The 27,581-nt window shown below is 44.9% G+C and overlaps 1 protein-coding gene across 3 annotated transcripts in view; it reads left to right on the top strand.

The window, feature by feature from the left end:
• The window catches only part of LOC121269030 (solute carrier family 15 member 2-like), a 169,856-nt gene that overhangs the window by 120,083 nt on the left and 22,192 nt on the right, over positions 1-27,581 (top strand). For all 3 annotated transcript variants that reach the window (XM_041173417.1, XM_041173418.1, XM_041173416.1), the window contains 3 exons: positions 10,184-10,230; positions 12,590-12,724; positions 15,262-15,379. In XM_041173417.1, coding sequence (XP_041029351.1) covers positions 10,184-10,230; positions 12,590-12,724; positions 15,262-15,379 — 300 coding nt within the window. The remainder of the gene's footprint in view (positions 1-10,183; positions 10,231-12,589; positions 12,725-15,261; positions 15,380-27,581) is intronic.

Below are 27,581 nucleotides of genomic sequence, written 5' to 3'. Positions count from 1 at the left end.
TTTTATTCCATTTTTGTGACTTTGTAGCAGGCTGTTACAACTGAGTGGCTTGCTCGGCTATTTCAGAGTAAGAGTCAACCTTATTGCTGTGGGTCTGGAGTCATGTGTAGGCCAGATCAGGTAAGGATGACAGATTTCCTTCCTTAAAGGACATCAGTGAACCAGATGGAATTTTACAACTTCCATGGTCATCATTAAACTTTTAATTCCAGATTTTTATTGAATTCAAATTCCACCATCTGCCATGGTGGGATTTGAACCTGGGTCCCCAGGGCATTACCCTGGGTCTCTGGATTACTAGACTAGCAACAATACCACTATGCTATTGCCTACCCCCCTAAATTAGTAAATTTGAATAAATTAGTAAATAAATACCATAGTAAATGTTTTGTATAATGTTTAAGGTCAGTGCAGCTTGGCCAAGTAGAATGTACATTTTGTGAGATGTGGGAAGCCGTGCAGGCACAAAGTGCCCTTGATGACTACATCTGCAGGAAGTGTCACCAGCTGCAGAAACTTGAGTTCTGAGTTGTCGAGCTTGAGCGGCGGCTGGAGTCACTGTGGTGCATCCACAAGGCTGAGCATTACATGGATAGCACATTTAGAGAGGTGATCACACCACAGCTAAGAAGTACATAGGCAGAGAGGGAATGGGTGACCACCAGAGTATCCAGGAGAAACAGGCAAGTAGTGCAGGAATCCCCTGAGGCTATGTAATTCTCTAAACTCTTTTTGGATACTGGTGAGTGAGATGGTCCCTCAGAGGACTGTAGCAAGAGCCAGGTTCGTGGCACCATGGATGGCTCAGTTGCATTGAAGTGGAGGAGGAAGTGTGGAAGTCCTATAGAAGTAGGGGATTCCATAGTTAGGAGAGCAGACAGGTGTTTCTGTGGCCGTAGACAGGAATCTAGGATGGTATCTTGCCTCCCTGGTGCCAGGGTCAAGGATGTCATGGTGCAGCTGCAGGACATTCTTTTGGGGGAGGGTGAACAGCCAGAGGCCGTGGTCCACATTGGGACCAATGACATAGGTAGGAAAAGGGATGAGGTCCTGAAAGCAGATTTTAGGGAGTTAGGAAGGGAATTAAAAAGCAGGACCTCTAGAGCAGTAATCTCAGGCTTACTCCCAGTGTCATGTGCTAGTGAGCATATGAATAGGAACATTGAGCAGTTCAACACATGGCTGGAGAAATAGAATAGGAGGGAGGGCTTTAGATTTCTGAGGCATTGGGATCGGTTCTGGGACAGGTGGAAGCTGTACAGGAAGGACTGGTCACACCTTAACTGGACTGGGCAGGGTGGTTTGGTAGTGCTTTTAGGGAGAGTTTAGGGGGGATGGAAACCTGTGGGGAAATTCAGAGTGGAGAGGAGAGAAACTAGCAGTGAGAAGTAGTGAAGTATCAACTGATAAGGAGAATATATCAGAAAGTAGTATCAGGGTAGATGGAATACTTGGAGAGTTTGATAGAGTTAGAGTAGGGAACTGTAAGTCATAAGATGGAGCCAGAATAAGGCGGAGGTGGTGTGGGGGGGTAAGTAAAAAAGCCTAAACCAAGCTAATGTGCATGTATGTGAATGCACCGAGTGTGGTTAATAAGGTTGGTGAGCTACAGGCACAGGTTGGCAAATGGAATTATGATATTATTGCCAAAACAAAGACCTGGATCAAAGAAGGGCAGGCTGGGGGTTAAATATTTGAGACAGGAAAGGAAGGAAAAGCGGGGATGGGGGGATTATGGCAATATTGATTAAAGGTGGCATTACTGTACTGGAGAGAGAGGATGCTCCAAAGGGGTCAAGGACAGAATCTCTCTGGCTAGACGTAGGGAATGAAAAAGATGCAATTACATTGATTGCTGTAGTATATAGACCACCAACTAGTGGAAAGGATGTGGAGAAACAAATTTGCAAAGAAATTACAGAGAGGTACAAGAATTATTGGGCAGGATTTTCACCTTGTTGGGCAGGCCCAGGAGCAGCCGTGAAACTGGTCGCTGCCCACGATCGGGCCCCAATTAACGGCCAGCCAGTGTGATTCTCACACTGCAATGCTCAGCTCTGCCTGGGTAAAGGTGGAGAAGGGTGAGTGCGGAAGTCAGTGCATGTGCACCGGTGCGCTCACTGAAAGCCCCCTGATGGCACAGAACTACCTCAGGGAGCTGAAGATTTTTAACATTAAAAATAAACAGCTGAAAAATAAGGAGAACATGTCACCTCATGCGACCCTGTCACATGAGCAGGGACATGTGAAAATTGAGTTTTTAAAAGATTTTATATATTTTTTAAAATCTCTGCTCGAAACCTCATTCCGCCCGTGGATGAGATTTGGCAAAAAAATGCAAAGGTCACTTGACCTATTCGCCCACCCGCCAAACAAACAGTTGGATAGGCAGTGAAAAATTCCATTTAATTAATTGATTAAGGGCCTTAATAGGCCTCTTAATTGTCGGCGGGTGCACTGCCGCCTTTCCCAGAACAGAAATATCGCGAGAGTGTGCGATGACGTCGGGACGCTGTCCTGACATCATCGATCACTATTTTTCTCCCATTCGGGTCGCGTGCCTGCCCGACGAGGGGAAAATTCTACCCATAGAATAATCATAATGGGGGACTCCAATTATCCAAATATAGACTGGGATAGGAATAGTGCAAAGGGGACATGCGGAGTGTGAGTTCTTGGAATGTATTCAAGACAAGTTTCTGCAGCAGTATGTTTCCAGTCCAGCGAGAGGACAGGCATTGTTGGACCTGGTTCTGGGGAATGAGTTGGCCCAAGTGGATCAAATATCAGTGGGAGAGCCTCTTGGGGACAGTGGCCATTGTATCATAAAGTGTAGGTTAATTATGGAAAAGGACAGGGAACACTCCAGAACAGGGATAATTAATTGGGGGAAAGCCAACTTCAATGGGATGAGAATGCATCTGAGTCAAGTGTGTTGGAATTAAATGTTGGCAGAAAAGACAGTGGCTGAACAATGGGTCCCCTTCAAAGAAAAAGTATTGCAGACAACGTCAACGTATATTCCCTTGAAGGGGAAAGGTAGGACAAATAAATCCAGAGCACCTTGAATGATGAGAGAGATAGAGTGAAGATGAAAAGGAAGAAATGCGAGTACGACAGATGTCATGTAGAAAATATAATGAAGAATCATGCTGTATTTAGAAGGACCAGAGGGGAAGTGAAGAAACTAAGAAGAAAAGCAAGGAGAGAGCATGAAAAGAGGCTGGCAGCGAACATAAAAGGGAATCCAAGGTCTTCTATAAGCATGTAAATAATAAAAGGGTGGTAAAAGAAAGAGTAGGGCCAATTGGGGACAAAAAAGGAGACTAGCACGTGGAGGCTGCAGAAATAGCAGAGGTGTTGAGCGAGGACTTTGCACCTGTCTTTTCAAAGGATCAGGATCCTACCCAGGCTTTGGTGAGAGAGAAGTTAACTGGTACACTAACAGAGATTACAATTGAGAGGAAGGGGGTGTTGGAAAGGGTGTCTTTATTTAAAATAGAAAAGGTGCCAGGACCAGATGCAATGCATCCAAGGAAGTGGGAGTAGAAATTATAGAGGCATGAGTGATAATCTTTCAGTCTTCCTTAGACACAAGGAAGGTGCCAGAGGACTGGAGAACTGCAAATGTTATACCCTTGTTCAAAAAGGGGTGCAAGAATAAAGCTGGCAACTACAGGCCAGTCAGTCTGACTTCAGTGGTAGGGAAGCTTCTGGAAACTATAATACGGGATAAAATCAATAGTCACTTAGACAAGTGCAGGATAATTAAGAAAAGCCAGCATGGATTCATTAAGGGAAAATCATGTTTAACTAACTTGCTGGAACTTTTTGAGGAGGTAACAGAGGAGGTTGATAAGGGAAATGCTGTTGATTTGGTGTACATGGATTTTCAAAAGGCATTTGATACAGTGCCACACAACAGACTTGTGAGCAAAATTCTAGCTCATGGAATAAAAGGGAACTTGGATACGAAATTGGCTGAGTGACAGGAAACAGAGTAGTGATAAATGGTTGTTTTTCAGATTGGAGGAAGGTTTGTAGTGGAGTTCTCCAGGGGTCAGTGTTGGGACCCTTGCTCTTCCTGATATATATTAATGACCTAGAACTGTGGTGTGCAGGGCATGATTTCAAAATTTGCAGATGATGCGAAGATTGGAAATGTCAGCTGTGATGGGAATAGTCTTGAACTTCCAAAGGACATAGACATGTTGGTGGATTGGGCAGACAAGTGGCAGATGAAAGTCAATGCAGAGAAGTGTGAGGTGATTCACTTTGGCTGGAAAGATATGGTGAGACAGTATAAAATAAAGGGAGAAACACTAAAGGAGATGCAGGAACAGAAAGACCTCAGTGTATGGGTACATATGCCATTGAAGATGGCAGGGCATGTTGAGAGTGCAGTTAATAAGGCATATAGTATCTAAGGCTTTATTAATAAGGGCATTGAGTACAAGAGTAAGGAGGTCATGTTGAACTTGTATAAGGCACTAATTAGGCTTCATCGGGAGTACTGCATCCAGTTCTGGGCACCATACTTGACGGATGTGAAGGCATTGGAGACTGTACAGAGGACATTCACAAGAATGATTCCAGAGATAAAGAACTGTAGCTATGAAGATAGATTGGAGAGGCTGGGACTGTTTTCCTTGGAGAAAAGAAGGCTGAGAGGAGACTTGATAGAGGTATTCAAGATCCTGGGAGGGATGGACAGGATAAATAGTGAGAAACTGTTCCCACTGAAGAGAACATCAAGAACTAGAGGGCACAGATTCAAAATAATTGGCAAAAGGAGTAGAAGTGATGTTAGGAAAAATGTTTTCACCCAGGGGTGGTTGGAGTCTGGAATAACCTTCCTGAAAGGGTGCTGGAGGCAGGTTCGATCGATGTATTCAAAAGGGAATTGGATTGCTACCTGAAAAGAGAGAATGTGCAACATTACGGGGACAAGGCAGGGGAGGGAATGAGGTGGAATGCTCTTTCAGAGAGCCAGTGCAGACTTGATGAGCTGAATGGTCTCCTTCTGCACTGTAAAGATACTGTGAATCTGTGATTTTAGTTGTTTAATTGTCCATTGAAATTCATGAGTGGATGTGGCAGTACTGCAGAGCTTAGATCTGATCTGTTTGTGGTGGGATCATTTAGTTCTGTCTGTTTCATGCTGCTTCCACTATTTGATATACTAGTAGTCCTGCATTGTAGCTTCATCAGGTTGATACCTCATTTTTTAGCTGTGGCTGGTGCTGCTCCTGGCATGCCCTCCTGCACACTTCATTGAACTGGGGTTGATCCCCCAGCTTGATGGTTATGGTAGATTGAGGGATATGCCAGGCCATGAAGTTACAGTTTGTGGTTCAATACAATTCCGATGCTGCCATGGCCGTCAGCACCTCATGGATGCCCTGTTTTGATTCGCTAGATTTGTTCTAAATCGACCATATTTAGCACAGTGAAAGTACCTCACAACATAATGGAAGGTATCCTCAGTGTGAAGACGGGACTTCATCATAGTGCGGTGGTCACTCCTGCTAATACGGATGCACAGGTACATCTACAACAGATGTATTAGTAAGCTGCTCTTGGTAATGGACATTTTAAGTCCCCTGCCCAGAGTGCATCCTGTGCCTTTGCCACCCTCACTGCTTCTTCCAATTGGTGTTTAACATGGAGGAATGCCGATTCATCAGCTGAGGGATGGCAGCAGATGATAATCAGCAGGGGATTTCCTTGCCCATGTTTGACCTGATGCTATGAGATTCATGGGGTCAAGAATCAATGTTGAGGATTCCCAGGGCAACATCACTATGCAGACACCTCTGGACAGGACATACCCAGTAGTGATGATGGTGGTGTCTGGGACATTGTAAGTATTATTCGATGTGTTTGACTATGTCAAGCTGTTGGTTGACTAGCCTGTGGGACTGCCAATTTTTGCATAAGAAACCATAGGTTAGTAAAGAGCACTTTTCAATGGCTGGGTGTGCCATTGTCGTTTCCAATGCCCGATACTCAGTCTGGTTTAATTCCTTTTTGACTTTATAGCAGTTTGGTGCAAAGGAGTGATTGCTAGGCCATTTCAGAGGGCATTAAGAGCCAAGCACACTGCTGCAGGTCGTAGTCACATGCAGGCCAGGTAAGGGTGGCAGACTCCCTTCTGGAAAACTACAGGTGGCTTTTAACACCAGTCACCAATGATTTCATAATTATTAATTAATTGATTTAAATTCCACCAGCTACTGCTGTGTTTGGATTTGAACCTATGCCCCTCGAGGATTAACCTGGGTCTTCTGGATTACTAGTCCAGTGACATTACTGCTGTGCCAGCACCATCTCCCCCTACTTTAAATGAATGATGTATTTACTTTGCCGTTATACATTTGGGGTTAAAAACTAGGTTTATTTCCAGAAAGGGTCCCCCCCTTGCCTTGATAAACAAAGCCCCAGGATATAAACGTTTGCTCTGTTGAGTTTTCAGATGGTTAGGCCATTTTTTTTAATACGAGCACTGTGATGTAACGATTTTATAATTCTATCTGGATTTTAAATACAGATATGTTTGATTGGCAGCTCTTTTTGACCCTGAAACATCTTTAAGCTTCATCGTATTAATCATTTTTTAAAATGTATTTTTCAATCTGCCTTACAATTGTTGTAGAAGGAGCTTTACTCTGTACCTAACCCCTTGCTGTACCTAGCAGGATTGTTTGATTGGGACAGTGTAGAGGGGGCTTTACCCTGTAACTAACCCCGGGTTGAATCTGCTCTGGGAATGTTTGTCGTGACAGAGTAGAGGGAGCTTTACTCTGTATCTAACCCCGTGCTGTACCTGCCCTGGGAGTGTTTGATGGGGACCGTGTAGAGGGAGCTTTACTCTGTATCTAACCCCGTGCTGTACCTGTCCTGGGAGGGTTTGATGGGGACAGTGTAGAGGGAGCTTTACTCTGTATCTAACCCTGTGCTGTACCTGTCCTGGGAGTGTTTGATGGGGACAGTGTAGAGAGAGCTTTACTCTGTATCTAACCCCGTGCTGCACCTGTCCTGGGAGTGTTTGATGGGGACAGTGTAGAAGGAGCTTTACTCTGTATCTAACCCCGTGCTGTACCTGTCCTGGGAGTGTTTGATGGGGACAGTGTAGAGGGAGCTTTACTCTGTATCTAACCCCGTGCTGTACCTGTCCTGGGAGTGTTTGATGGGGATGGTGTAGAGGGAGCTTTACTCTGTATCTAACCCTGTGCTGTACCTGTCCTGGGAGTGTTTGATGGGGACAGTGTAGAGGGAGATTTACTCTGTATCTAACACCGTGCTGTACCTGTCCTGGGAGTGTTTGATGGGGACAGTGTAGAGGGAGATTTACTCTGTATCTAACACCGTGCTGTACCTGTCCTGGGAGTGTTTGATGGGGACAGTGTAGAGGGAGCTTTACTCTGTATCTAACCCCGTGCTGTACCTGTCCTGGGAGTGTTTGATGGGGACGGTGTAGAGGGAGCTTTACTCTGTATTTAACCCCGTGCTGTACCTGTCCTGGGAGTGTTTGATGGAGACGGTGTAGAGGGAGATTTACTCTGTATCTAACCCCGTGCTGTACCTGTCCTGGGAGTGTTTGATGGAGACGGTGTAGAGGGAGCTTTACTCTGTATCTAACCCCGTGCTGTACCTGTCCTGGGAGTGTTTGATGGGGACAGTGTAGAGGGAGCTTTACTCTGTATCTAACCCTGTGCTGTACCTGTCCTGGGAGTCTTTGATGGGGACAGTGTAGAGGGAGATTTACTCTGTATCTAACACCGTGCTGTACCTGATCAGGAATGTTTCATGGGACGTTGTAGAAGAAACTACACTGTATTTACCCCGTGCTGAAACTCATCCAGAAATGTTTAAAACTGACAAGTGTAACTAAAATAGGAAGTTTTCTTTCTCAATCCCTCATTGTAATGGGCCAAACTTCCCAAAATGCTCATGTAACTGGGGCTTTTCAATCCCATTGTTATCATAGAATCATAGGATTGTTACCTTGCAGAAGGAAGCCATTTGGCACACTGTATCATCACCGGCTCTCCGAATGAACGTTTCACCGAGAGCCATTCTCTCGGTTTCCCCCATAACCCTACAGATTGTTTCTTTTAAAATAATCATCTAATTTTCTTTTGAATGCCTCGATTGAACCTGCCTCCACCACAGTCTCAGGCAGTGCATTTAAGACCCACTTGCTGTGTGAAACAGTGTTTTCTCATATCGCTTTTGCTTCTTTTACCAATTACCTTTAATTGTGTCCTCTGGTTCATGATCCTTCCGCAAATGGGAACAATTTCCCCTTATCTACTCTGACCAGGCCCCTCATGATTTTGAATACTTCTATCAAATCTCCTTTTAGCCTTTTCTCCAAGAAAGAGTTCCAACTTCTCCAAGCTATCTTCATAACTAAAGCTTCTCATCCCTGGAACCATTCTCATAAACCTCTTCTGCACTCTCTCCAATTCCTTCATGTCCTCCCTAAAATGTGGCGTCCAGCACAGTATGCTGTACTCCAGCTGAGGTCCAACTAGTAACTTAAGCACAACATAACCTCCTTATTCTTGTACTCTATGCCCCTATTAATAAAGCCCAGTATACTGTATGCTTTATTAACCGCGCTCTCAACCTGTCCTGCCATCTTTAATGACTTATGCACATATACACCCAGGTTCCTCTGCTCCTGCACCCCCTTTAGAGTTGTACCCTTTATTTTATGCTGTCTCTCCACGTTCTTCCTACCAAAATGTATCACCTCATATTTTTCCGCATTGAACTTCAACCTATACACCCATTCCATCAACTTTTCTATGTTCTTTTGAAGTTCTACACTGTCGTCCTCACAGTTTACAGTTTCCAAGTTTTGTATCATCTGCAAAATTTGAAATTGTGCCCTGCACACCAAGGTCTAGATCATTAATGTATATCAGGGAAAGTAAGAGTCCCAATACTGACTTCTGGAGAACTCCACTACAATCCTTCCTCCAGCCCGAAAAACATCCATTAACAACTACTCTCTATTTCCTGTCACTCAGCCAATCCTGTATCTATGTTGCTAGTGTCTCTTTTATTCCATGAGCTATAACTTTTCTCACAAGTCCGTTGTGCGGCACTGTATCAAATGCCTTTTGGAAGTCCACGTGCACCACATCAACAGCATTGCCCTCATCAACCCTCCCTGTTACCACTTTGAAAAACTCCAGCAAGTTAGTTAAACATGACTTTCCCTTAAGAAATCCATGCAGGGTTTGTTTGTCCATGTGAGTATTAATTCTGACATGAATTATAGTTTCTAGAGGCTTCTGCACCACTGAAGTTAAGCTGACTAGTTTTTAGTTGCTGGGCTTATCCTTACCCATTTTTTTAACAAGCGCATAACGTTTGTTATTTTCCTGTCCTCTGGCACTTCCCCTGAGTCCAAGGATGACTGAAAAGTTATGGCCAGTCCCTCCGCAATTTCCACTCTCACTTCCCTCAGTATCCTTGGATGCATCTCATCTGGTCCCAGTGCCTTATCAACTTTAAGCACCGATAGCCTATCCAATACCTCCTCCTTATCAATTTTGAACACTTTAAGTGACAGAATTTCCTCCTTTTTCACCACAGCCTTGGTAGCATCTTCTTCCTTGGTAAAGACAGATGCAAAGTATTCATTTAGTGCCTCAGCCATGCCCCCTCCCTCCACGTGTAAATCCCTTTTTTGGTCCCTAACTGGTCTTACTCCTCTTTTACTTATGCTGATAGAAGACTCTGGGTTCTCTTCTTTTGTTAGCTGCCAGTCTCTTTTTGTGTTCCCTCTTTGCTTCTCTTATTTGCTTTTTCACCTCCCCTCTGAATCTTCTGTATTCAGCCTGGTCCTCAATTGTATTTTTTTTACCTGACACCTGTCATAAGCACAATTTTTGTTCTTTATCATAATTTCTACCTCCTTTGTCATCCAGGGAGCTCTGGATTTCTTATCCCTACCTTTACCTTTCGAGGGAATATACCTTGATTGTGCCCGAACCATCTTTTCTTTGAAGGTAGCCTATAGTTCAGCTACTGTTTCTCCTGCCAACCTTTGTCTCCAATTTATTCAGCCCAGATCCATTCTTACTCCATTGAAGTTGGCTTTCACCAGGTAATTATTCTTACTCTGGAGTTATGGTAATGTTTGTGTTTATTATTACTCCCGCAGATTCCTGACAACAAAATGAAGATTTTGGATAATTCAGCCCTCGTCCGGTATGTTGTTTTCTGAGCACAGCTGTATTAATAGCTGACCATGTGTACTGCAGAACAAATCTGCCTGTATTGGGGCATTACAAATGGGATCTATATGAAATTGAGGCATTGCAGAGGGTATCTGCATGTATTGGGGCATTGCAGAGGATATCTGCATGTATTGAGCATTGCAGAGGGTATCTGCATGTATTGGGGCATTGCAGAGGCTTTTAAAAATTCTTTGATGGGATGTGGGCATCACTGGTTAGGTCAACATCTTTATTGCCCATCCCTAATTGCCCTTGAAAGATCACCTTCTTGAACCGCTGCAGTCCCTGTGGTGTAGGTACACTCACAGTGCTGTTAGGAAGGGAGTTCCATGATTTTGACCAAGTGACAGTGAAGGAACAGCGATATATTTCCAAGCTGGGATGGTGAGTGGTTTAAAGGGAACTTGCTGGTGGCGGTGTTCCCATGTATCTGCTGCCCTTGTCCTTCAAGGTGGTAGAGATCACGGATTTGGAAGGTGCTGTCGAAGGAGCCTTGGTGAGCTGCTGCTTTACATCTTGTGGATGGTGCACACTGCTACTACTGTGCATTGGTGGTGATGGAGTGAATGTTGATGGTGGTGGATGGGGTGCCAATTGAGCAGGTTTCTTTGTCCTGGATGGTGTCGAGCTTCTTGAGTATTGTTGGAGCTGCAGGCAAGTGGAGAGTAATGCCATTGAATGTCAAAGAGAGATGGTTGGATTCTCTATTGTTGGAGATGACCATCTCCCAACAACAGGGAATCTAACCATCTTCTCTTGATGTTCAGTGGCAATAACATCACTGAATCCCCCACCATCACCATCCTGGGGGTTACCATTGACCAGAAACTGAACTAGACTAGCCATATAAATACTGTGTCTACACCAGCAGGTCAGAGGTTAGGAACCCTGCGGCGAGGAACTCAGCTCTTGACTCCCCAAACCCTGTCCACCATCTCCAAGGCACAAGTCTGGAGCGTGAAGGAGTACTCTCCACTTGCCTGGATGAGTGCAGCTCCAACAACACTCAAGAGACTTGACACCATTCAAGAAAAAGCAGCCTGCTTATTTAGCAACCAATCAACCACCTTAAACATTCACTCCCTTCACCACCGGTGCACAGTAGTAGCAGTGTTTACCATATACAAGTACACTGCAGCAACTCACCAAGGCTCCTTAGACAGCACCTTCCAAACCTAGAACCTCTACCGTCTAGAAGGACAAGGGCAGCAGACACATGGGAACACCACCACCTGGAAGTTCCCTTCCAAGCCACTCATTATCCTGACTTGGAAATATATCACAGCTCCTTCACCTGTTACTGGGTCAAAACCTTGGAATTCCCTTCCTAACAGCACTGTGCATATACTCATAACATGTGCTCTGCAGCGGTTCAAGAAGAGACCTCACCACCAATTGGAGGCAATTGGGGATGGGGCAACCTTGAAGCATTGAATCCAGAGATTGAGCTACTCTCACAATGTGTTCACATGAAATTTCAGAATGTTTCTCAATCTGTGCTGTGTTGAAAGGTTAAGCTGCTGAAATAATGCCCATTGGACAGCTGTGCAACCCACTTGGCAGTCCTCTTGTTTTTATTGCATTAACAAGACTTAGCATCTACAGAGAGGTGAGAAAAAAATTCATGACCTACAGGATCCCTAGAGTCCCTGCTGCCACAGTGATGAGCCCATAGACATTCAGGGATGAGGTTTATGGGCGTTAACTTTAATATTGCTATGCCCATTTAACATGTGTAAACAACAGTGACCCATCTGCTTAGATATTTGCACTACTGCTAAATTGGTTGGGGCCTTTTTTGAAGTGGCTGTGCTGTTGGTTGCCTGAAATATTGTACTAAGCTCCTGTTTCTAGTTCAGACCCAAACTTTTAAGTCATTTAGGCTAGTTGGAGCCTGCGATGTAACATTTCAGGATCTTGAGCCGCTTAACCAACTGTTCTTAGAGGGAGCATTGGAGACTGCTAAGAAAGGGGGCTCCTAAAAAATTGATAAATTTCTTTTTGTTGAGTCCTCCTGCAACTGCAGAGCATTGCACGGCCCTACCCATGCCAGCAAACACCAAACTGATCACCTCTCATCCCCTCCTGGGACTCATCTGTAGATCTCTGGCAAGCTGAACATTGTTAGTTATCAACAGCTGATTGATGCCAGTTGCTCACTGGAATTATGATTAGGCCCAAATGCAAATACAGTTGGCTAATTAATGTACCTTCAGTATGTCCAATGTGGTGGCAGCTTTAAGAGTAGCTTGTTAATGACCTTTTGATTAGACCAGAAGGATTGACTGGTTTATGAGGTGTTGCACATTAATAGAATATATCATCTGCAGAATCTTTCCTGTGTTGGAAACGCCGGACACCAGTAGCAACAGGACTCTGAGATTGACGTGCAAACGAAATACTGTTAAAGATCTGGCTGTGAGACCATTTGTCCCAACACTCTACACACCTGTAAAACTTGGCAGGTGAGAAATACATATCTTGGGAGTTAGTACTGTTTAATTTTTTAATTGTAATTCCCTATAACCATTCAGTACTGGAAGAAAGTTTCAATTTTCTGTTTAAATCTTCCCTGTCCTCATATCCAGGGCTCTTTACCCATGACTGACATTTCCTGTAACTTAGTTTCTCTGCCTTCTACAATCCTCCCAGCATTCTCTGTTCCTTATTCTGTAAGTTTTGTGTAGCTTGTGTTTTCTGCTCTTTCCCATTTTAATTGCGCTTTTGAGATATTTTGGGGACTGGTTAGTTTATATTTATTTCTCTCCATCAACAGTAATACTTTGAAAACTGTTTCATGTTTCCTCAAGTGAGGTATCTCTCAATTAACACTTCCCAAGGAGTTAATTTGCCTCTTGTTGCTTTCAATGTAGCCCTGTTAAAGCCTCTGCTCCTTACTGGCAATAATCTAAAATGCAGTCATATTGTGCTCACTGGACTCCCAAACTCCATTAGTTCTCTGTTAGAATGTTATTCTGACAATTGTAGGAAGATGTAAACTACCCCTAGAGGTGCCTGTTCACATTGGAGCCAGGATGCCATCCTACTCTAAACTCACTAGTGCTGATACTTTTACCTCTTAACCCAAATGATTGGATCATTCCCAATGATTAAACCCACCCCTTCTTACACTCGTGACTCTGTTTCTCTGTTTACATGTCTTTCTTATCTATATTTGTAGAATATATTTCTCATCGCATATCCCCATGCAAAGTCTTTCTTTGCTAATGTATATAGCTGTGTATTTCTCTGAGAGTATGCATATCTCTGCACATAAATATAGACACAAGTACATAATTGAAAGACATTCTGTGTTTATGTATATATACATGTATGACAGCTTGGTTCTTTTGGTAGCTTCCTTGCATCTGAGTTTGAAACACAGAGATATGGACATACTCCTGGGCTTCATTTCAATCTCACCAGGTCACTTCCTGACTGTCCCAAGCAGCAAATCGGTTAAAAATTGCACAGCCTAGAAGCTGCACAGGAAACCTCAACAAGAAAGGGGATGCAGTGGACCTGTTGAAGTTAATGGCAGGGCTTCTTAATAACTTTCTTCAGTTTCATGCCCAGCAGCTGCGCAAATTGATGGACTGCCTGGCTGCAGAGTGGGAATCTCAGTGACAGGAGAATACAGCCAGGGAACCTCGGCAAGTTTCTGGCACTCAAGAAGGAGGAATGTGAGATCTGGGCTTGTTAGGAGTGGGGGCGGTTGTGGGCTAGGGCGAGGAAGTTTGCCAATCATGGCGTGGGGAGAGAGAGAGAAGCAATGAAGGTCAGAGGAGAAACTGAAGGCATCCTTGAGGTAATGTCAAAGGAGGACTCCTCTGCCTCTTGGCTTACCAGGTGTGCTGGAAAAGGCACTTACCTGTTTGAACTGGCAGCTCCAGCCTCCAATCCCCTGATAGTTTTCTGGAGCCCTGGAAAACTTTTGCTACAATTGTTACATTGCAATCAGGCTCCCAATTTCACTGTGCCTGATTTAAATATGTATAAATAATGAATGTTCTGCCTCTCAACAGGCAGGTCAATCACTCAGTTTGAAACCTGCCATTATATTATTGAATAGGGGATGCGTTCCCCACTTTTCAACTCATCATGAGGGTGGGGTAGGGTGTTAATATTGAGGCCCATGTCAATATTTAACAGACATATACACACAGAAAAAAGTATAAACACATACATACCAACATATAAACACAATTAAATACACAAATATATACAAACATACAGTTACGCAGAAACAACAGACAGATGGACAATATTTAAGAATGTGTTAGAGAAGTGGATGACCGAAAAGGGACATGAGAACAGGGCGAGGACATAGGACTAGAGTTACCACTCATGGGGAGGAGAAACAACAACACACACCAGTTGGGCGAAACAGCCTGTTTTTGTGTTGCACTTTCTAGGTAATTCTATGTAATACATGAAAACCCAGAGGTACACACTGACAAACATACACACACATAAAAATGTATAAACACATACATACCAACATATAAACACAATTAAATATACAAAAACATACAGTTACACACACACCCCTACCACCTCTACCATCTAGAAGGTCAAGGGCAACAGATAAATGGGAACTCCACCACCTGGAAGTTCCCCTCCAATTTGCTCACCACCCTGACTTGGAAATATATCACCATTCCTGCACTGTCGCTTGGTCAAAACCCTGGAAGTCCCTCCCTAACAGCACTGTGGGTGTACCTACACAACATGGATTGCTGTGGTTCAAGAAAGTAGCTCACCACCATCTTCTCAAGGGCAATCAGGGATGGGCAATCAATGCTGACCTAGCCAGCAAAGCCCACTTCCCATGAATGAATTAAAAAAAAACACGCATACACAAATACGCACACAAATGAGTACCCTTTTCTCTCTGAATGGATGCTAATTCTGTACCATGAAGTCTTGAACCACCATCAGGCAAGCTACTGAGACTTTTAGACTCTGATGTAACTTAGTGTTCTGCGTTCCTTTGCCTTAGGTGTACTTTACAGTTGTCAGGAGTTGGATCTAGTTTTATCTATGTTGAAGGAGAAGTTGACCTGAAGGATGGGGGTGTTTATACAATTGCTCTCTATCAAGCTAATCACACCGAGAATGTAAGTATGCTAGAAGGGGCAGTGAACATAGCTCCTACCCAATATACTGAGCTACATCAACAACTGGCATCCTTGGTCTATTTCCTGTGACCTTGAAAGGAAATCCCCGGCCTTCTCCATTCCCAAAAAGCTTGGTTTCCTCCTTCGTGTGAAAGACTCTTCAGAAATACAACTCTTTATAAAGCCCAAGAAAGCCCAAGACTTGAATACTGCTCCCATATCTGGAGAGGTTGTCCTAATATGTCTCACAGTTCTGGATATAAGGAAAGATCAGTATCTTATAGGTGTTTTTCATCTCTACCCTCCCATATTTGTAATGATCATTCTCAATGCCCATGTGATCTTATCTTCCCTAAATTATCTCTACTGTTGTTGTTATTGTTCCTTTAATCCATAGTATGTTTCGAAGGAGAACTGGATAAATATTTGAAAAAGAGAAGAACTAATTGTAAATACGGAGTGGAACTAATTGGAAAGCTGAGGGCTGGCACAATGGACCAAATGACCTCCTTCTCTGTTATAAAGATCCGCGATTTTATTGTAAACTCTGTTCTTTCGAAGTTGTAAATACTGTATCTTACATATTCGTAACTCTTCCTACATCCTACTATGCCTCCATCTCTCTGTGGAACTCCATGATTCCTCAGTCCTCCATTCCTCTTTAAGTATTTGGCTTGCAAATCCAAGCTTGCTGCTGTCGAATCAAGCCTTCATGTCTAATTTATACTTTTTAAAAATTCTTTTTATGATTTATGGAGGAATGGTAGGGACACTATCATAAGTCCCAGCACAGTGGACTATGGACAGGCAAAGAAATCTGGGTTTCAGGCTCCTGATTGTTGTCTGGTGATCTCTGGTGAGGTAATATTAGTGGTGAGGCCTCCTGCTGCTGATGGTACTAAACTTTGTTTCTCCCTGGTGCTTCTGCTGCCGTCTCCTTCCTTGGCTGCCGCATACAAGTGCCAGCGAGAGGGCAAGGCCTGTTTTCCCAACTAATTTTCCTCCTGTCCACCGCTATTCCTGCTGCTTTTTGCAGCCATAAGTTAGCCCATGGTGGTTGGCTCGGCCTCACAGTGGGATTAGCAAGTAGAGCCAGAAGGCCCAACAAAGGCCTTCCATCCCTCCAGTTACTTACCTGCAGTTGGGAGAGATGACAAGTAACAGAAAGCCCAGCTGACTGAGGAAGGGCCCAGTGAAAACTATTCCTGTACCTTCTCAGCCCACTATCTTCCTCTGCAGCAAATGTGGCAAAGATGGCCATGCAAGGGTGGGGCTCCTGAGTCCTACCATGCAATGTTTAACATGGAGTTGACCACCAAGGTGCAAAACCACCGTCTCACGAGATGGAAGACTACCAGAAGAAATGACACTCTTACTGCAGTATTGCCTTCATCCTCCTTCGGGTCTGTTGGTGGGAAAACTGCTGTGGGCTGTGATGAATACTGACTGATCCTGACCAGGAAATTGGGCTGAGGACGTGCTATGGTCAGGGGTTCAGGAGGAAGCCCCTCCCACCCTATCCTGCTGCTCCCTTCCTAGTCATAGGACTAGAAAAATCTAGACCAAATGTGGGAATTCTTGGCAGGGTTGTTACCCACTTCATGGCTTTTATAGTCTTCCTGATTCATGGTGGATGATGTTGTGTGTATGGAATAAAGTCAGAAATGGGTTTGCAAGCGACCTTTTCTATCGGGTGGCACAGCACACAGCATCTTGAGAGGCAGGATTGATTTGCCTTCTCACCATCTTGTCACTAAACTCTCAGGGATGGATTTTCAAATCGGAGTCGGGAACCTGACATCTGGATGAATTCTCAGCCCCGAACTCATGCCTGAGCTGTGTCACTTTTGCAGCACTATTTTTGAGCTAAATGGTCTGATTGGGCAGAAGGAAAGCTCAGCGCCCAATTAGAAGCATCGAGCACCTCCAGAAGGTGGGAGCTGCCTGCTTGGTGTCAGTGACAAAAGTAGGCGGCAGCCATGTTGGGGACTACTTCTGTCTTGCAGAGGAGAGCAGGCCATAAAGGGCCATAAAGCTGGTGCAAATTGGTCATGGATGCCAAGTCGAGGTACAGAACTAGACTTGGTGCTAATTTCATCCCACAACTTTCACAAAACAAAACACAGGTGGATAAAAACTTTCTTTTCCCCTATGGTAACCCTGACAGCTGTGGACTAACATGTGCCAGGCTGTTCCGCTATGTCTGGAAAAAAGATTGAAAATCCCATTTTGTTCAAAACAAGTCCCATAACAATAGGTTTGAATTTTTGATAGGGACCATGTAGTTGAAAAAGCTATGGCTGTGCATTTATCTGTTTTTTTAATAGTAGAACTGGATCTTCTGAGGAATGGAAACCATCTTTGGATTGCCGCTCCACTCAAACTTTCTCCCATCTTGACACTGCTCCACATTTCTTGCCGGGTCTACTATGTCCAGCTTTCCCAGAAATGTGGAGTGCAGCGTCCTTACGAGAGCTCCATTGGATTGCAGTAGAGTTGGGGGAAGACAGAACATGCCCCCTTATTACAGCCTTGGTTCAAACATGGACAAAAGAGCTGACCTCCCAAGGTGAGGTGAGGGTGACTGCCCTTGACATCTAGGCCGTGTTTGACTGAGTGTAGCATCAAGGAGTCCTAGCAAAACTGAAGTCAATGGGAATCAGGGGAAGCTCTCCGATGGTTTGAGTCATACCTAGCACAAAGGAAGATGGTTGTGATTGTTAGAGGTCAATCAACTCAGATCCAGGACATCATTGCAGGAGTTCCTCAGGGTAGTGTCCTTGGCCCAACCATTTTCAGCTGCTTCACCAATGACCTTCCTTCCATCATAAGGTCAGAAGTGGAGATGTTCGCTGATGATTGCACAATGTTCAGCAGCACTCACGACTCCTCAGATACTGAAGCAGTCCATGTCCGAATGCAGCAAGACCTGGACAATATCCAGGCTTGGGCTGACAAGTGGTAAGTCACATTTGCGCCACCCACATGCCAGGCAATGACCATCCCCAACAAGAGAGAATCCAACCATCGCCCCTTACCATTGCTGAATCGCCCACTATCAACATCCTGGTGTTTACCATTGACCAGAAACTGAACTGGACTAGCCATATAATTACTGTGGCTACAAGAGCAGGTCAGAAGCTAGGAATTCTGTGGCAAGTAACTCACCTCCTGACTCCCCAAAGCCTGTCCACCATTTACAAGGCACAAGTCAGGAGTGTGATGGAATATTCTCTACTTGCTTAGATGAGTGCAACCCCAACAACACTCAAAAAGCTTGACACCATCCAGGACAAATCAGCCCACTTGATTGGCACCCCATCAGCAAACGTTCAGTCCCTTCACCATGAACACACAGTAGCAGCATTGTGTACCATCTACAAGATGCACAGCACAAACTCACCAAGCATCCTTAGACAGCACCTTCCAAACCCACGACCACTACCATCTAGAAGGACAAGGGCAGCAGATAAATAGGCACACCACCACCTGGAATTTCCTCTCCAAGCTACTCACCATCCTGACTTGGAAATATATCGCCGTTCCTTCACTGTTGTTGGGTCAAAACCCTGGCACTCCCTTCCTAACAGCACTGTGGGTGTACCTACACCACATGGACTGCAGCAGTTCAAGAAGGCAGCTCACCAGAACCTTCTCAAGGGCAATTAGGGATGGGCAATTCATACTGGCCCAGCCAGCGAAGCCCACATCCCACGAATGAATTTTTTAAAAAGTAGCTGCCGTATGATAAGTTTAGAGGTCCAGTGTGTATGAGTGAACGGGTGAATGAATAAATGTTAGTGAATGGGTAGGTGGTTGAGGAAAGTGGGTAAGTGGGGATGTGATAAGTGTGAAGGGCAGCAGGTGGATTGGGTGGCAGGTGGGTGAGGTGGTTGGTGTGGCAGGTGGGCAGAGTGGTAGGTGGATAGGGTGGTGTTGGATAGGATGGTGTGGCAGTTGGGTGGGGTGGCAGGTGGGCAGAATGGCAGGTGGGTAGGATGACCTGGGTGAGGTGGCAATTGGGTAGTGTGGCAGGTATCTAGGGTACCAGGTGGGTGAAGTAGTAGGTGATTAAGGTGGTGTTGGGTGATGTGGCAGGTGGGTGGGGTAGCAAATGGGTGGGGTGACTGGCGGGTAGTTTTCCAGGTGGGTAGAGTGGGGTGGTAAGTTGGTGGGTAGGTAGGTGAGGTGTTGTGTAGGGTGATGTTGGGTGGTGTGGCAGGTTGGTGGGGTGGCAGGCGGGTGAGACAGGTAATTGGTAGTTGGTATGGTTCGGGGCGGTCGGCTCTAGTTAGGGGGATAGTCAGGTGCTCAGGGGGAATTGAAGGGGTAGTCGGGGGTGGGGGGGGGTCAAAGTATTATTCTGGGAGGGCATTTGGTTTAGTTGGGTGGGGTTGTTAGGGGGTAGTCAAGGGTGGTAGTCAGGGGGTCAGTGTGAATGAATTGTGTGGGGAGGTCAGTTCTGTAGTTACCCAGGAGTTAGATTAGGATTTTTCTAACATTTCCTGGGTAACTATCCAGGTAAGCACCATGGAACTGTCTGAAGTCTATGACTCTTGGTAGCGTTGGAGACATTCGCAGAGGGTCCCGGGGAGTAGGGGAATTGCCCATCCAAAGGTCAGCACATCAGGACTCCTGTTGCATCCCGAGACCCATCTTGGGTTATGCGTCCGGTCTCCGATGATCCAGAGACCGGAAGATCTGGGCCATTATGTTTATGGCACTGAAAGCAGCCATTCAACACAATTGTTCTATGCTGGTGTTTATGCTCCACATAAACCTTCTCCCACCCTTCACCTGTCACTGAGTCAAAATCCTGGAACTTCCTTCCCTAACATCACTGTGGGTGTACCTACACCACATGGACTGCAGCAGTTCAAGAAGGAAACTCACCACCACATTCTCAATGGCAACTAAGGATGGGCAATAAACGCTTCATCTTCTTCATCTCACCCTAAAAGGAAATCCTTCTATTCCTTTCTCCCTTATGTGTTAATTTAGCAGCCCCTTAATGGCCTCAACTACTCCACGTTATAGTAAATTCCAAGTTACTTCAGAGAAATCACAGTGCACACAGCATCTACTTTTTAAACTCTAAGGGACAGATCTTGACTGCTGGGTGGCTGAGTGAGGAGTGTGCTGCATGTCAAAAACAGAATTACCTGGAAAAACTCAGCAGGTCTGGCAGCATCGGCGGAGAAGAAAAGAGTTGATGTTTCAAGCCCTCATGACCCTTCGACAGAACGTTCATGAGGACTCGAAACGTCAACTCTTTTCTTCTCCGCCGATGCTGCCAGACCTGCTGAGTTTTTCCAGGTAATTCTGTTCTTGTTTTGGATTTCCAGCATCCGCAGTTTTTTGTTTTTATCAGTATGCTTCATGTGCCTGTTAGTGCCAGTAGGTGGCTGTCTATTTTGAGTGCTGCACCACAATTTCATACTTGTGTACAGCAGGGCCAAATATGTCGTTGAATCTTAATTGCTCTCAAGGGCAACTAGAGCTGGGCAACAAATGCTCTCCTTGCCAGGGATCCCTGCATCCCATGAATAAAAAAAACTAATCATCCTAATATAGCTGGCCAGCTTCTGGCCAGCATAATATTGAGTGATGGGACCATGTTATTCACACAGGGACGCTCCTGTTCCACTTGGCGTAATAAAAATAGGCCAAATTGTACTGAGTGGGCAGTTAAAATAACACGAGGGTCCTCTGTAAGCCCCAGGCTACTTGTCATTTAGTAGAAAGGATAATGGTGGTGGAGTTTTTTTTTAATTCATCCACAGGATGTGGGCTTCACTGGCTGGACCAGCATTTATTGCCCATCCCTAGTTGCCCTTCAGAAGGTGGTGGTGAGCTACCTTCTTGAACTTCTGCAGTCCATGTGGCGTAGGTACCCCTACAGTGTTGTTAGGAAGGGAGTTCCAGGATTTTGACCCAGCGACATTGAAGGAACAGTGATATACTTCCAAGTCAGGATGGTGAGTGACTTGGAGGCGAGCTTCTCGGTGGTGGTGTTCTTATCTATCTGCTGCCCTTGTCCTTCTAGATGGTAGTGGTTGTGAGGTTGGAAAGTGTTGTCTAAGGAGCCTTGGTGAATTCCTGCAGTGCATCTTGTAGACGGAACACACTGCTGCTACTGTGCATCAGTGGTGGATGGAGCGAATGTTTGTGGATGGGTGCCAATCAAGTGGATTGCTTTGTCCTGGATGGTATCAAGCTTCCTGAGTGTTGTGGGAGCTGCACTCATCCAGGCAAGTGGAGAGTATTCCATCACATTCCTGACTTGTGCCTTGTAGATGGTGGACAGGCATTGGGGAGCCAGGAGGTGAGTTACTCGCCGCAGGATTCCTAGTCTCTGATCTGTTCTTGTAGCCACAGTATTTATATAGCTAGTCCAGGTCAGTTCTGGTCAGTGGTAACCCCCATGATGTTGATATTGAGGGATTCAGTGGTGGTAATGCCATTGAACATCAATGGTTGCATTCTCTCTTGTTGGAGATGGTCATTGCCTGGCACTTGTGTGGCGTAAATGTTACTTGCCACTTGTCAGCCCAAGCCTAGATATTGTACAGGTTTTGCTGCATTTGGACATGGACTACTTCAATATTTGAGGAGTCGCAAATGGTGCTGCACATTGTGCAATCATCAGCGAACATCCTCATTTCTGACCTTATGATGGAAGGAAGGTCATTGATGACCTTCATCAGCTGGTTGATGGTTGGACTGAGGACACTACCCTGAGGAACTCCTGCAGTGATGTCCTGGACCTGAGATGACTGACCTCCAACAACCACAACCATCGTCCTTTGTGCTAGGTATGAGTCCAGCCAGCAGAGAGTTTTCCCCTGATTCCCATTGACTCCAGTTTTGTTAGTGTTCCTTGATGTTACACTTGGTCAATGCTGCCTTGTTGTCAAGAGCAGTTACTCTCACCTCACCTTGGGAGTTTAGCTCTTTTGTCCATGTTTGAACCAAGGCTGTAATGAGGTCAGGAGCTGAGTGGCCCTGGCAGAACCCAAACTGGACATCAGTGAGCAGGTTATTGCTATGCAAGTGCTGCTTGATAGCACTGTTAATGATCCCTTCCATTACTTTACTGATGATGGCAAATAGACTGATGGGGCAGTAATTGCTCAGGTTGGATTTGTCCTGCTTTTTGTGTACAGGACATACCTGGACAATTTTGCACATAGATGCCAGTATTGTAGCTGTACTGGAATAGCTTGGCTAGGGGCGTGGCAAGTTCTGGAGCACAAGTCTTCAGTACTATTGCCAGAATGTTGGCAGGGCCCATAGCCTTTGCAGTATTCTGTGCCTTCAGCCATTTCTTGGTATCACATGGAGTGAATCAAATTGGCTGAAGACTGGCATCTGTAATGCTGGGCACCTCCAGAGGAGGCCGAGATGGATCATTCACTCAGCATTTCTTTCTGAAGATTTTTGCATATGCTTCAGCCTTAGCTTTTGCACTGCTGTGCTGGACTCCTCCATCACTGAGGATGGGGATATATGTGGAGCCTCCTCCTCCAGTGAGTTGTTTAAGTGTATGCAACCATTCACGACTGGATGTGGCAGGACTGCAGAACTTAAGTTGTGATCCATTGGTTGTGGGATCACTTAGCCCTCTCTATCACTTTCTGCTTATGCTGGACGCAAATAGTCCTGTGTTATATCTTTACCAGGTTGACACCTTATTTTTAGGGATGCCTGGTGTTGCTCCTGGCATGCCCTCCTGCACTCTTCATCGAACCAGGGCTGATCCCCTGGCTTGGTGGTAATGGTAGAGTGGGGGATATGCCGGACCATGAGGTTACAGATTGTGTTTGAGTACAATTCTGCTGTTGCTGATGGCCCACAGCACCTCATGGATGCCCAGCCTTGAGTTGCTAGATCTGTTCGAAATCTATCCCATTTAGCACAGTAGTAGTGCCACACAACACAATGGAGGGTATCCTCAATGTGAAGGCGGGACTTCATCTCCACAATGGTGGTCACTCCTACCGATACTGTCATGGACAGATGCATCTGCAGCAGGCAGGTTGGTGAGGCTGAGGCTAAGTATGTTTTTCCCTCTTGTTGGTCCCCTCACCACCTGCCACAGAGCCAGTCTAGCAGCTATGTCATTTAGGACTCGGTCAACTTGGTCAGTAGTGGTGCTACCGAGCCACTCTTGGTGATGGATAAATGAGGTGACAAATCCACCACCTCCATTTCAACTTCGCTAAAAACTAGAAATTAATTTCGGGCTGTTCAGCATCAAATTAGGAAAGGCAAGCTTTCAAACAGGTCTCACTGAATATTGTGCCAAGGGTCCTGTCCTTATGCAATATCCACAAACAGCTGGGTTCACTGCATAAAATGAATCTTCTGGAGTATATGTCTCAGGATTAGGACAAGTATGGCATTTAATGGCTAAGCCATTTGGGAATGGGGCCAAGGTCAGGTGAATGCAGTATTATATCGGTCATTTGCTCTTTGATTATATTTCCATCATGCATGGAAAGTCAGGAACAGCTCCATCAGTCTCGAACCATTAATTTCCAACTCCCTGCGGAGTACTTGAGCGTGTGTCCTTCTAACTTACAAAAAATAAAACAAAATGCACTCTCTCAGGCAGAAAATTAAAGATTTCCCATATGACAGGACAAGTAGGAGGATAAATATGATTCTGTATATGTAAAAAAACAGGAAACAAAGAGAGCAGCTTCCTGTTTAATGTATTTCAATATATACAGATCATTGATGATACAAATAATTGGGTTTGACAGGGGTTAGTTCAAATTGCTTTACGCAATTTTAAAATTAAATTGGGAAACATGACTGATGTGAGGGATAATTTGACAACTACTTGCTCATCAATCACTCTCTGCCCTGGGCTTCCATGAAAAGTGGCCATCTTTCTGCTCAATCTTGTATTCACAGTGAATGTTGTCTCCCTCCTATCATTATTCAGGAAAGGTAATAGCATGGGGGCAATGAGGCAAGCAGAGCATTTGAACAGAGAGGGAAGTCAGGGCTAGCTGCATTCCATGCTCATTTAGACAGAAGCCTCCAGCTGTGTTGGTGTGTTATCAATCATTGGAGGCATATAAACATTTTCCAGTTCTATCTAAATATTCGTATTGCTGCTGCGCTCTGAGTGCCAGAATGGCTCTGGGTTTGTGGAACCTAGAGAGGGAGGGAGAATTGCATTGAAAACAGTCCAAATAAAAGATATCTAATCTTCTTTTTGCTTCTTTCTGCCTGTTGAAAGCAGAGTTCTCAATCCCAGCAAGTGAACATGGGCATTTAGCAATGGCTAAAACTAGGAGAGATGATTGATGCTCACTTTTCCATAGCCAAACTTCAAAACAATTAATTTGACTTTTTTATTCTATCTTTCACGTCCCCTTGGTGCTAGTGGGAAGCAGATAATAAGGGTAAATTCCAGAGAGCCAAAGCACTTCACATAAGAATATAAGAAATAGGAGCAGGAGTTGACCTTTATGGCTTCTCAAGTCTGCTCTGCCTTTCAATACAATCATGGCCGATCTGCCTCAACTTTTCCTTCCCATCTGCTCCCCATAACCCCTGTCTCCCTCAATGATCAACAATCTATCTATCCCAACCTTGTTTGTACTCAACATGGAAAATCTCTCTAAGTGAAGAAGTTTCTCCTGATCTCAGTCCTAAATGATCAGTCCCTTACCCTAGCGGTGTCCCCGTGTTCTAGATTCTCTAGCATGGAAACAGTACCTCAGTATCTACCCATCAAGCCCCTTCAGAATCTTGTATATTTCAATAAGATCACCTCTCATTCTTCAAAAACCCAGAGACTCTAAGCCTAATTTACTCAGCCTCTCATCATAGGACAACCCCATCATCCAGTGGGATCATCTGCAGAAATCAATCTAGTAAACCTTTAATATATGCCTCCAGTGCAACCATATAAGTTCACAGGGTCTCGTTTGAGAGACGACACGTCTGACAGTGCAGCACTCCTTGATTGGAAAGTCAAGCATTTCAGGGATTCAACTGTTCCGAGATTGAAACCATGCTTTGCTCTGTATGTTATATTCTATTGTTCCATTTTTGCCAAATATCTATCCAGCGCCCTCTTGAATTTGCCCACATTATCTGTTTTTTCATTGGCACCCAGGGAAGTCTATCTGAACGCTCACCACCCTCTTTGCATCCTGAATCCGTGGCCTTTTGTTTAGAGTTTATGATAATGCCAAACTGGGTTTGGTTTATCCTAGAATCTTTAATTCCCCATTAAGATCTCCCTCTGTAAACACTCTGATTCCTGTAGCTGCTTCTTGTCTTTATCTGTACCCTGCCCAGTGCCAGGGTGTCTCAATGCTGTACAACGTCCAGACTATATACAGTGCTGTGGTGCAGCCAAGGCTTTGTGCAGGTTCGTTATCACTTCTTGGGACTTACATACTCTATTTGCTGGACTGCTTCTTAAAGTATCAGCCTGGCCTCAATGACAGCATTGGCACCTTTCCCTGCATTAGTCACTAAAGTTAATTGGCTATAAAGCACTTTAGGATAACCTGAGATTGCGAATGGTGCTATAAATTCTTTCTTTCCTTGCTGCTGCTATTCTCTGTGCTGCTGGTTTCAATGAGATGTGTTTTGACTCCCTCCCCCTTCTGCAGCTTGCAGACACAGTACCTATTAACTAGTACAAAGAACAAAGAAGAACAAAGAAAAGTACAGCACAGGAACAGGAGAGGGGTGAAACATAAGCTTATATTTCACCCCTCTCCTTGGATTCACCTACTTCTGTTGAAGGGTCATGAGGACTCGAAACGTCAACTCTTTTCTTCTCCACCGATGCTGCCAGACCTGCTGAGTTTTTCCACGTAATTCTGTTTTTGTTTTGGATTTCCAGCATCCGCAGTTTTCTGTTTTTATCAACTCTTTTCTTCTCCGCCGATGCTGCCAGACCTGCTGAGTTTTTCCAGGTAATTCTGTTCTTGTCTTCTGACTATCTACTCTGTCCATGCCACTCATAATTTTGTAAACTTCTATCAAGTCGCCCCTCAATCTCCGTCGCTCTAGTGAGAACAATCCGAGTTTCTCCAACCTCTCCTCATAGCTAATAACCTCCAGACCAGGCAGCATCCTGGTAAACCTCATCTGCACCCTCTCCAACGCCTCCATACCCTTCTGGTAATGCGGTGACCAGAATTGCACGCAATATTCCAAGTGTGGCCTAACCAAGGTTCTATCCAGCTGCACCATGACTTCCCAGCTTATACTCAATACCCCTGCCGATGAAGGCAAGCATGCCATATGCCTTCCTGACTACCTTATCCACCTGCGTTGCCACTTGCAGTGACTTGTGGACCTGTACACCCAGATCCCTCTGCCCGTCGATGCACTTAAGGGTTCTGCCATTTACTGTATAATTCCTACCCGTATTAGAACTTCCAAAATGCATTACCTCGCATTTTTCCGGATTAAACTCCATCTGCCATTTCTCCGCCCAAGTCTCCAACCGATCTATATCCCATTGTATCCTTTGACAATCCTCTTCACTATCTGCAACTCCCCGAACCTTAGTGTCGTCTGCAAACTTACTAATTAGCCCAGTTACATTTTCCTCCAAATCATTTACGTATACTACAAACAGCAAAGGTCCCAGCACTGATCCCTGTGGAACTCCACTAGTCACAGCTCTCCATTCAGAAAAGCACCCTTCCACTGCTACTCTCTGTCTTCTCTGACCAAGCCAATTCTGTATCCATCTTGCCAGCTCACCTCTGATCCTGTGCGACTTTACCTTCTGTGCCAGTCTGCCATGAGGGACCTTGTCAAAGGCCTCACTGAAATCCATGTAGATAACATCCACTGCCTTTCCATCGTCGATTATCTTTGTCACTTCTTCGAAAAACTCGATCAAGTTAGTGAGACATGACCCCCCCTTCAAAAAACCTAACTGCCTCTCACTAATACGCCCATTTGCTTCCAAATTGTAGTAAATCCTGTCACGAAGAATCTTCTCCAATAATTTCCCTACCACTGACGTAAGGCTCACCGGCCTGTAATTTCCTGGATTATCCCTGCTACCCTTCTTAAACAATGGACCAACATTGGGCATTCTCCAGTCCTCTGGGACCTCACCCGTAGCCAGTGAGGATACAAAGATTTCTGTCAAGGCCCCAGCAATCTCCTCCTTTGCCTCCCTCAGTACTCTGGGGTAGATCCCATC

The sequence above is a fragment of the Carcharodon carcharias genome, chromosome 23 (assembly GCF_017639515.1).
Source record: "Carcharodon carcharias isolate sCarCar2 chromosome 23, sCarCar2.pri, whole genome shotgun sequence".
NCBI classification, from domain to species: Eukaryota; Metazoa; Chordata; class Chondrichthyes; order Lamniformes; family Lamnidae; genus Carcharodon; species Carcharodon carcharias.
The sequence above is the reverse complement of the archived record's forward strand: the minus strand, read 5'-3'. Positions and strand labels throughout refer to the sequence as shown.